The following is a 12,101-nucleotide window of genomic DNA, read 5'->3' as shown; positions in this document are numbered from 1 at the left end:
AGTTTTTTAACTGGACTGAATTGTTAAGGAAACTGCAGCTTTAGACACTCCCATATCTGCCTGGTTTACGACAATGGTGTCTGCTTAGGACATTAGTCTTTAAGTTGTCTTTTTGTCCATAGAAGTTGGCAAAAAAAAAAAAATCAGTTTTGGTCAGCTGTTTTTTAGAAAGCAGAAAGATTGTAGGAGAAGAAGTATGGTAGGAAAGAAGACGACAATAGAAGAGCTGTAACACATGAGAGAGTAGCTGCCTCATTTCAGCTGCTGTTCAGGTCTCACATGAAGCCACGACAACAGTCGAGTTAGTCTAGTCACTCAGAACGTGGGCAAGGAAAGCCTTTGGTAGTACTGGAGAGTGCTGGGGTCTCAAATAAACAGTAGCTCTCACTCTGTCCTTCTCCCTTTCTATCTGATGCTAGTACCAAAATAATAGAACCGCACACATCTTGCATGGCAAATCTCACTCAGAAGTCTGCTTCACAGGAAATGTCACTTAGAATATATTCGATGCAGCTTTGTCTGCCTGGAAGAAAATAATCTCATCTTTCTAAAACACGCCCAATTATATTTATGTTTTAGAGAGCACTCATTTTCAGACTCATCTAAGTGTGAACAATACCAACTCAAAGTGAAAGCTTAGTGCTTCTGAAGTGAGTAGAAGACAGAGATTTACTGCCATGATTAAATTTGGGCAACTATTTTTAACAGCTATTTTTAAACTCTGAGACTAGCCAACTCAAAAGCAGCAATAATGGACTGAATGGTATTCTTTATGTTTCACTTTCACATTAATTTCATGTCAACAGTCTTCTGTGACCCTATGAAAATACATTTATGGACTGAAAAGATACTGAAGAACTAAAACATTTTGTAAAACCTATTTTGATTTTGTGAAGTATAAGAAAAACTAAGTCTTACCTGGGAGCCTCTTGTTAATACATGTAAGAACTGAATGCCAAAAAGTCTCGCCATTTCACTTGTTCTGTCAATCAAATCCAGTTTGTCTAACAACAGGAGATTCCCACGGACCCGGCTAACATAATGATCAACCATTTTCCATCTGTGAAAGCAAATGCCTCGTTATAAACAATCCGGAGAGTGCTGCTCCTTCTACTAAGAAAAACGTATTTTTATGATAACTTGTTACAAACCAGCAAATAAAATTACCTCTAGGACATTTTCATATGTTTTTTTCAAAAATGTTGCATATATAAATATATACTTACATATTCTAAAGATATTCACAGAATGTGTTACAGCAAACTACTTTTAAGGCATCTCTCAATTACATGTTATATTCTGTTTTCCTTACTGTCCTAAAGGATTATCAAAACAGAAACTGAGTTTCTCTTCATGTGTTTACATGGGTTTTTTAACCTTTTGTGGAGACATCCTTCTATATTAAGAACGCCTATCTCAGCTGAACATAAATTTAGAATTTCAATATAAACCAAGTTTCTACCTAATTAAAAAGTATTTAACTTTTACAGAAATTATATGTATGTCACAAACAACATGCAGATCAGTACTCAGTTTTATGAATTGTTCATATCATGCAATACCAAATCACTCATGGAAGAGTGAAGCTCAATATGACACATGTTATATAAAGGTATTTTCAAGCAGCTATAGTTACTGCCTTAACATGTTGCACACTGTTTTGTACTACTTTTAAGCCTAGTTTGTTTGACATGCACTGTGAAGTGAAACAGAAGCTGACAGTTCATTAAAAGCCCTTCTGATGAATAGCATACACAAAATAAAAGACATTACAGAACTTCAAAATAATACATCTATTCAGATATGTTAAAACTATAACTGAAAATGTCTTGTTGAAATATTGAGGGTATAACTATACAACAGAACAGCCAAGTAAATAAGCTCATGTTGCTGCATATACACTGTTCTAGTGCTTGAACTAAACTGATTATTTCTTCCTATGCTGACTTCAGCTTATACGTATCTGATGTTAAGAATCTGGCCTCAAAAACAACAAACAAAATGGATTAATAGATCATTACCTGTAGACATCTGCCTTATTATCAAACCAATCGGACAAAACTCGGAAAGTAAATAAAGGAAAACGATGATGAAGAACATGAAAGCCCACATTTTCAAAAGTGTAATTTGTTAGATTCACCTAGAAAAACACAGTGGACACATTAAAGATGAACAATGGTTTTCATAATCAAAGAAATCTCTACTTTTCAAAAACTGTAACAATTAAATGGTTTTTTTTGTTGTTGGGTTTTTTTGGTATTTTGTTAAAAAGGTAAGCATTTATACTTAGAAGTCCCTAACAAGTCAGGAAAGAGTATCCCTCATCAACTGAAAAGAATATGCAGAATTAAGCAGTTCATAAAGATAAGGTCTGAATTCAGTCAGAACGAGATTTGTAAAGACTGAACCATTTGAGTATTAAATGTAAGGTCATAAATGGAAAAAAAACAAAAAAAAAAGGAAAAAAAAGAAAAGAGTAAATCGGAGAGCTTAAAATAAGTTCAAGTATTTAATTTTGTAAAAGAACCATATTAGACAAATTCAAATTTTTAAAACAGGTAAGTTGTTCTCCAAACCCACAAAGAAGGGAAAAGGAATATATCATTAAGAAACATTACTGATTCAAGACTTTAGATTTTAGCAATATGTAAAATCCATTCTCAAAAAGCAGTAAACTATTTGAAAAGGTGTAGAAAGAAAAAGATCAAAGAGTTACACAAGTTACATGAAACTTTCAACAAAGTCTACAATAATTAAAAAATGCCAGTAAGTGAAAACATTAACCTTTTAAAAACTTTACCTCATTTCTCATCATTCTCCAAATATTCAACATAATTCGCCCAACAATATTTATTTCGCTCATTGTATCTGATCCATATTCATCCAGCTCGGTTGCAAATCTGTTCTCTTTCTTTTCATCTAAAGACATTAAAAGAGAATTTTATACGAATTATAAGACAGTCAAGACCAGATCAAGCTATCCCTCTTCCAACTTGAACTCTCTAGAAAAATAAGAATTCATAAACACTGTTTGCACAAGATTATTTATTTACCAGTCATCTACACGACCTCTAAATAAAAGTCCCCCAGGTTTTTCTGCTCTTGCACATTCCTCCGAATGAAACTTCCGCTTCATTGAAATGGTGTCCAAGGCAATATATTCTCTACAGTGAATACATTGGTTAAGCAATGCTGAATGCTACTTGAGAGTTAGCTGCACACACATTAGTGCACAACATAAAAAAATGATAATGGAAAAAAAGTGACTTCTGCCCGAAAGAGTTTATAACTCAAGGTTTTACTTGCAAAGATCTTACACAGTTGGAACCAGGTCATGGGAGAGAAAAGTCAGTGCTTTTCATAGAGTAAAAGCAAACCCACCGCAGTGGGAGCAGGTAGACATGAGTTCTGGATAGCACAGAGAGAGAAGATAAAAAGAAGGAACAAATTCAGCACTCTGCATCTTTCTGTGAGACAGCGGTGACCAAAGTACAGAAATACATTGTCTTTTGCCATCCTTGATTTTTGTCATGCTTTGGAATACTAGAACACAAGAAAAGACAGTCTTTTTGGTATACATTTCTTGAAACCATCTTTTTTTTTCAGTCAGCATAAGTCTACAGTTTTGGTATTCTTTCCAGAGTTCACATAGATGTTTTTTTAAATGTACCACGCAGATTTAAATTCAATAGAAAAACACACTGATTTGATCCTCCTGTCTTATTTCTTCTTAATAATTTAATGGAAGAGAAAGCACTTTGAAGCAATTTCCTTACATTTCTAAATTCATACCCATTTTTCAACTGTTGGTTGTTTTGTATTCTGCCATCACTCATTTATCAGGTATGCCTGTACAGTATCCTGTTAATAAAAAGCAGAACATTTCGGACAGTGTGCAGAAGTGTGGATACACAATGCTTTGCAATAATGATCTGAACTGAGCAATCAGTTCCTCAGACAGCCAAGAAACACATTTACTCTTGAAGACAGAAGTAAAAATTGCATGAAATTCTGCAGAACTGCTGTGAAACATAATACAGACTTAATTTCATATGTTGACCTTTCAAATGTGTATCCTATCAACTAAAATATGGCTAACAAAACCTATTTGTCATTTGTTGACCTTATCAATTCTGTTTTGAATAAAAACTTAGCAGACCTTTCATTCACTTCACCAAAATGCATACTACCTTTTTAACCTCCTTGTTTCAGATTTTTAAGGAGCAAAAATAGCAATTTCTTTTTTCATGTTTGCATGGAAAAAATGGTCTACAAGCAGCAACATTTTGTCTTCTGCTTTTCTTCATTTTCACATGCCGGATCCCCCGTGAACGCAAGGAACTTACGATTTCACCCCCTCAATTTTTTTTTTTTGTTTTATTGGAAGAAGAAACTATTGGTTAGTTCTAGTTTCCGTAGAGTCTCCTAGTTCTCTTTTGACTTGTTTAGGAGATGCCCTGTATTTCTCAAGTTTGCTTCATGTCTTGCAGGTAAAGACAGGTAACAAAGTATACTGTGGTCACAAGGAAGACCCACTGCTCTGATGAACCAGACTCTGCATGTGATGAGCACTGCCAAATTACAAAAACCTGTACTACTCTACAACTGGTGTGGGGAACATATCACCAGAAATACCTAAGCTTCTTTGGGAACTACGCTGTTGAGAAGCAGAACTGGACATTCTTCCTATCTTTCAAGTGTATGAGATGAAATGAAGTCTCCTCTTATCCTCTGTTATCCACTCCCTAACTTTGAGCTGTGATGCAAAGAAGGAAACAGGAGGCCACAGTGTAAACACAAAAAAATGCCACTACACACAGGCACAGTACTCACTTCTGTTGTGATGTGTCTTAATGACTTATGAATAGTTCACTTGTAAATGGCAGAGGCAGCACCAGACTCAGCTAATAAAGCAAAACCAGAGAGAAGTCCAGCTTTCTTTTTGTTAAGTTGAAATCACAGGAAAGGGAAGGAAAAGTACCTTCCATCTTTATTTCAATAGGAGGAAAGAGGAGCATACTGCTTGAAAGAACTTCCTGTTCTGAAAATACAGCATGTGAAGAAGGGAGGGAAATATGAAGCATAGGGGTTGGAAAAGCAAGAGGAACAGGGGCAAAACTGTGGACAAGGAGGCCACAAAGCAACAGAGAACACAACAACTTGAACGTATATGATCTTGCATGCAAGCCCACACTTATGGCATGACATTTTTGGGAAGAGCTCATCAGTGTGAACATATTCTTATCTTTCTCCTGCAACTGTGTCAAAAAAAAAAATTACTTACCTTACAATAACACCAGTTCTAAGAAACACTTTAAATGTTATGTATTCCACTTCTGAATGTGCATCTACAAAGATGCACAAGAACATCTGCACTATGAATACCAGTGCTGTGGAGATCAGGCCTATGCCCCCTTGAATTTCATGTTCAAAAATGTTAAGGACTACAATCCTAGTTTCCTTCACTAGAACTGAACCCACGTTGTGTGGGACTTGATATTTGTGGGGAAGGAAGCCCGACTGTGAAATACATAACGACATCACCATTAAGAACCATACAGTCCCCTTTTTTTGAGGACTGATTAATGTGTATCTCAATACCAGTAACTTGAGTAAGAGTTTATGTCAGGAAGATGGGTATTATTAAGAGCTTTGCTGATCTAACTGCTGATTCTGCATCAACTTCAGTGCAGACAGAGCTGCCCTGCAAGACAAGAGCTTTGACTCAGCCTTTGAGAACAACAGTAGAGACACACTAGTTACCTGTCCCAAACTGAAGAGATTGTTCAGCCATACTTCTACAGTAGAGCAGCAAACCTTTCTGATCCTTGGAGGTTAAAGAATCTTTGACTACAACACTTACTGCTCCTCTTACCAAAGACATTGCAAATCTTGAGGTGTAACGGGTCAAAAATTTTTCAGAACATTCTTTAGTGCTTCTGAAGACTGAGTGCAGAGGCATTATTATTGCAGTCAGTGTATGATCTCAATTTGAACCATCAGGGGAATTGCATAACAAGATTCATGCAATCAGTTATTATTTCTAAAGAACAAATTTGAGAGCTTTGTGCTAAAAAATAAAACTTGTGAGCCAATTCATATTTAAACTATCATGTGCTCCTGTTTTCACATATTAAGTATTTAAAAATTCACCAAAGTCCAATTGCCAACAACTTTCAACTGAAGATACAAATTTTATCTTATGTTTCCTTGTCCCTGGGAGGACTCTGTAACTCAGATCTTTTCTAAACATGTCACAGGTATCAAAAGCATCAAAAGTGTACAAATATTCAAACCTGAAGGAAGGAGTATGTGAACATAGTGCTTCTAAAACATCATGTTCTTCTGGACAGGCACACAGGACTCCAACATAAAAGATACTATTCCTATGCTGGGTATGCCCAAAGATTCAACTAGCCCATATCATGTTCTATCATGTACTCAAAAGCAGATGCTTCAAGATGGGGGAAGCAATTATTGATACTCCCTCTAGGTCTCTCCCAGCTTCTAACCACTTGCAGCTTCCTGGGCGAGACATTATTTTCACATATATCATAGATCTCAATGGATTTTTCTTCCAATAATTTATCTCCTCTTAAAGCAATATACACCTTAAGCATTTGTATTATCTTGTGACAAGGAACTCAACAGTTCAGTAACATAGGGATGAAAAATTAACTTCTATTTTGTAGCTGCCATTTACTAGCTTCACTTGATTTCTGGTTCTTGCATTGGAAAAGACCATGAAAAACCAATCCATATTTCCCTTTATCCCTCAAGATTTCATAGGCTTTTACCTTTCCTATACAGTTTTGTCTCTTCTGGAATCCCAACTTATTAAATTACTAGACACATTTGGATTATCCTTCTCATCTTTATCAGTTCTCCTTTTTCCACTTTGGGAGGGGGGAAGGTTATGAGGAAGCTAGAACCACAGTACTTGACGTACAAGCACATTACAGATTTTTACATTTTTCACATTTACATTCATTGCTTCATATTCTCCTTGCTCCATAATTCCTAAAACATGCTTTTGCAACCACTACAAAGCAACAGGCTCAAATTTTTAATAGAACAATCACAGTAAAGTACTTCTTATTTCATGGCTATTTAGTTTCTGTGAGATCTTTGGCAAGAGCCCTAAAAAAAGCATTTTTTTCAATGGGTTTGATTTTTAAAATCTCCCTCATCTATATCCTCTTCATGACTGCAAAGAGTAACAACAAATTTTTGAGACAGTTTGTAATTTTACAGTCATCTTGGTTCTCCTCAGATGCAAGAGCACATTTATTTAGCTCTTCACTAACTGCATTTTCAAAATGATATCTTCTTTTGATTGGCTAAATATAGACACTAGGCTTACCATTCTCATGGATAATTTTCTCTCCAGGTTTTCAAGAAAAAAAATCCAAACGGACTTTTCCCCAATGTTGGAGGAAAGCATCAGCACTTGGGCCCAATAAAATTTGCCCACAGTAAGAGTGGGTATTGAAAGTGAGGCTTTTATTACAGTGCTGCTGGCCAGGACAAGTGCTGTGCAGGAGCATTTTTATATCCTCATATTCCAGCCAGAGAAACCACAGATGATGATTATGATAGGTATCTGAATGACTGAAGTCAATGAGAAGCAAGGGAAGGTTTGGTGCAGAAGCACTTCCAAAAATTGAGAAGTTAACACACAATTATAGAAAATGAGTCCAGGTTCATGAATAGAGGACACACCCAGAAGTGGAATACACAAGGAATTTGACAATTCAGAAAACACCAGAATCTCACTGGTATTTCAATTTTTGGTGTGTGTGATTATGCTATAACAACACATAAGCAGGAACAAAAAAGAGGTCCATCTGAAGAAACACTCTACATTTACTTTTTTAATTTCATAGATTTCAACTTGCTTCTATTGGAACTGAACTGAAACCCTCTACAATAACTTACCTGGCACACGAGAAATCATCTGGCATAAATCAACATTTAGTGCAGCAGCCCTCTGTAAGAGATAACCCCAGGAATGCATCTGGACTTCATAGCCTAACAAAATGTCTGGGTCATATCTAGAGAGGTGGGGGGAAAAGAAAAATGAGCCTCATATTATTTAAGAAAGTATTTTCCATGAACAGAGTATAAACAGGATTTCATTCAAATCATGCTGAGTTTAAAAAAGATTCAGTCACAATGGGTTTCTATACAGCAGCATCTGGACTAGGAGACTATTTAAAACACAATCTTTTAAGATTTTCAATAACATTCAACTGCAAAGATATTTAGAAGGAATATTTTCACTGGAATTTTTTTAGCATATTTCTATTATTTCAGTCTTTACAAATAAAGAACAAAATTGAGGTCTTGTTAGGTTTTATTGATGGAATCAGGATGTATCGAGCATAAACTGAAACCTGGCTACTGGCACAAGACAGATGTGCAATGAAACAGTCATGCCTATGGAACATGTTTTGCAAATAACAATGTGTCATGCATGCTGCAGTGTAGCTTATAGTAATCATGGGGCACTTCTGGTCCTAAATGACAACCCTTTATTAAGAGTTACAATTTGCAGTTGAGTGAGAGCTGTCTAAAATGAAACACAGAGCAAAGCAACCATATCTACCAGTTCTTTTTAAATATCTCTTCCTTTATGAAACCTTCTTTCTAGAAGATATGCAGAAAAAACTCATTTTATGGTGTATCTCATTCTAGCTGGTTGGCTTAAGTACAATAAAGTCAGAATTGTCTCCTGAAACAGTAATTGCCTACCTTCCAATAAGGCTCAGAGAAGAGCTGACTAGACAGAAGGACAAACAACATGCCTTCAAAGACAAAGCACAGGTAGGAATTAGCTCAGAGCCAATATCACCTACCTTTTGAGTAGGCACTATTAAAATCATAAGTTGAGATCTGGTTACTTGCCAAAGAGACTAAGAATGATTTTCTTGGACTGGGCAGAGAGAGACTGGTCAAAGTAACATCTGTCATTCTTACAGCAAAAAAAAAGAAAAGAAGCTTCAGTGGGAAGAACAGCTGCTTCTTGGTTGGACTAGATGATGTTTAGGGTATTTTCCAACCTTGATGATTCTATGATTCTTTCAATGCAGCTCAGTCGAGGGGTTTTGAGTTTCAGCAGGCAGCATTTAATACAAATGAATGACAAAAGGGCAACGGTCAAGGGGTGGAGGACTGGACAATAGGCTGAGCACAGTCTATGCCCAATCCCACAACAGAATGCAGGCTTGTAGACCTTAGCTTACGGGAGAAGTAGACAGGGGCCTTGGTTTAACAGGATCTCTGTACTTTTTGCATCCTTAGCACATAAAAAAATGTCAACATTTCCTGACTGTTGAATATAAGAGAACACCCTTTCCCCAAATACTGAGTTAGCTGTATCACAGCCATTACAAATGAAGCTTCAGAATTTATCAGGAAGTGTCTTCCTTGCTTGTGAATTCCAGCCAAAGGCAGATGACTACTCACTTTGAAGTTATAATTATTTTGAGAATAGCTCCAGAAAAGAGTTTCTCCACACTTCTGCCATGGACAATAACTTCCAGTGAAATATATTTCAAGCTTCTTACTCAGCACGACTATTGCTTTATTACAATTTGGGCTTTAGCACTGGCCAGAGAAATTTCCAAAAATTCCCTTTATCACCTACTTCTACTTGTGAGGGAATCATTTTTTGATACAATTTTTGCATAAAGCAGAGGATTCTAAAAGTAAGTTTTTGATTTCTAGCATTACAGAGAAAGTAAAAGAACTAGCACTTTGCATTTGCTGCAATCATCCCACACCTACAGGATGGACAAAGGATCAGACCCAGCCAGCACAGGTTTAGGAAGGGCAGGTCCTGTCTGACCAACCTGATCTCCTTTTATGATCGGGCTACCCGCCTGGTGGATGAGGGGAAGGCTGTGGATGTGGTCTATCTGGACTTCAGCAAAGCCTTTGACACCATGTCCCATAGCATTCCCCTGAAAAAGCTGGCAGCCCACGACTTGGACAGGGGCACTCTGTGTTGGGTTAAGAACTGGCTGGAGGGGCGGGCCCAGAGAGTGATGGTGAATGGTGCTGCATCCAGTTGGCAGCCGGTCACTGTGGTGTCCCCCAGGGATCGGTGTTGGACCCAGTTCTGTTTAATATCTTTACTGATGATCTGGATGAGGAGATCGAGTGTACCATTAGCAAATTTGCAGATGACACCAAGTTGGGGAGGAGTGTTGATCTGCTGGAAGGCAGGAGGGCTCTGCAGAGGGAGCTGGACAAGCTGGAGAGATGGTCTGATTCTAATGAGATGAGGTTCAACAAGGCCAAGTGTTGGGTCCTGCACTTTGGCCGCAACAACCCCCTGCAGCGCTACAGGCTGGGCACAGAGTGGCTGGAGAGTAGCCAGGCAGACAGGGGAGCTGGGAGTTTGGATTGACAAGGAAGCTGAACATGAGCCACCAGTGTGCCCAGGTGGCCAAGAGGGCTAATGGTATCCTGGGCTGGATCAGGAACAGTGTGGCCAACAGGACTAGGGAAGTGATTTTTCCCCTGTACTCAGCACTGGTGAGGCCACACCTGGAGTCCTGTGTCCAGTTCTGGGCCCCTCAGTTCAGGAAGGATATTGAGGTGCTGGAGCAGGTCCAGAGAAGAGCAGTGAGGCTGGGGAAGGGACTCGAGCACAAGTCCTATGGGGAGAGGCTGAGGGAGCTGGGGTTGTTCAGCCTGGAGAAGAGGTGGCTCAGGGGAGACCTCATCACTCTCTACAGCTACCTGAAAGGAGGTTGTAGTGAGGTGGGTGTCGGTCTGTTCTCCCAGGCAACCAGTTGTAGGACAAGAAGGCACAATCTTAAGCTGTGCCAGGGGAGGTTTACATTGGATATTAGGAAGAAATTTTTACAGAGAGAGTAATCAGACATTGGAATGGGCTGCCCAGGGAGGTGGTGGATTCACTGTCCCTGGAGGTTTTTAAGATGAGACTGGATGTGGCACTTAGTGCCATGGTCTAGTAACCATGGCAGTGTTCGATTAAGGGTTGGACTTGATGATCTTGGAGGTCTTTTCCAACCCAGTTGATTCTATGATATTGTGCTATCTGCTGTTCATGTCAAAAGAATGATTCTTTGGTTTTGGAGAGAGGAAATTATCATCAGGACTGGATGCAGTAAATTTAGTCATTTTGGAAGCCTACTCTACCAATGGTACAAACCCAAAGCTACTTGGAACAATTTATGGACAAATAACTGAAGCTAGCCTGCAGTTCATTCCAGCAGCGAAATCAGCATCAAAAAGAGTTATGACCACTTGCTGCTCTGCACAACATACAATGATTGCCAAATGACATTCCAAAATTATGAATAGTTCCATCTAAGCTTTGAAATAAAAAGAAATTATGTGATGGTTTATACAGGCATAAAAAAAAAGTTACAAAAATCAACTTATTTTCAAATTAATTCTGATAATTAAACTATCCTGGTCCTAGCGTATTGAAAAACACTACTGATTATTTAAAATCAGGGAAGTACTCATTTATGTTCATATTTGAAAACTGGTTTCTAAATTCTAAAAGGAAAACACTTGCAGATTTACACAGTGCAAGGCATTATGCAGATAGGTTCCATGATAGATACAAACGTGAATGAGAAACTCGTGAAGAACTGCTTGTGTGGTACATAAAACAGTATTCATTATGCCAGAGATTTGCTTGCTCTTTTAAGCCTGTTCTGAACTGAAACAAGCATACAGTTTGGAAGCAGTAAGTTGCCATAACTGCATTAGCACCTACCACCTGTGATGAAGGACAGTTACTTTGAGTTTTAACTTGCCCAAGCAGTGCATTACCTTTCTCACTTCCTACTTAACAAAATTTTAGTGGGCTACTGTAAATACCCCTGTATTAAAATTGAATACATTCCATTAATTCTGGAGCTAATCTTCCTATTCTCTTTTAACCTAATGAACAAAATGACCTCTGTAATCCATCTGCATATAATCTCAAGAACTGTTTCTCTAGTATCCTTCAAATGGGAAGATGTTTTATAAGACAAGACATAAAAGCACTTTAGTTTATGCTGTTTTCAGATACATGCATTTTCTCACATAAATAAATTAAATATCATATATTT

General features: G+C 37.8%; 1 protein-coding gene across 2 annotated transcripts in view; it reads right to left on the bottom strand.

Annotated features, from left to right (window-relative positions):
* The window catches only part of REV3L (REV3 like, DNA directed polymerase zeta catalytic subunit), a 126,121-nt gene that overhangs the window by 19,679 nt on the left and 94,341 nt on the right, over positions 1-12,101 (bottom strand). For both annotated transcript variants that reach the window (XM_032681568.1, XM_032681567.1), the window contains exons 19-22: positions 7,939-8,054; positions 2,801-2,919; positions 2,022-2,140; positions 919-1,060 (exon numbers count right to left, since the gene is read on the bottom strand). In XM_032681568.1, the coding sequence (XP_032537459.1) occupies positions 919-1,060; positions 2,022-2,140; positions 2,801-2,919; positions 7,939-8,054 (496 nt within the window). The remainder of the gene's footprint in view (positions 1-918; positions 1,061-2,021; positions 2,141-2,800; positions 2,920-7,938; positions 8,055-12,101) is intronic.

This window comes from Chiroxiphia lanceolata, chromosome 3, assembly GCF_009829145.1.
Source record: "Chiroxiphia lanceolata isolate bChiLan1 chromosome 3, bChiLan1.pri, whole genome shotgun sequence".
Classification (NCBI taxonomy): domain Eukaryota; kingdom Metazoa; phylum Chordata; class Aves; order Passeriformes; family Pipridae; genus Chiroxiphia; species Chiroxiphia lanceolata.
This window is presented reverse-complemented; position numbering and strand designations above follow the sequence as displayed.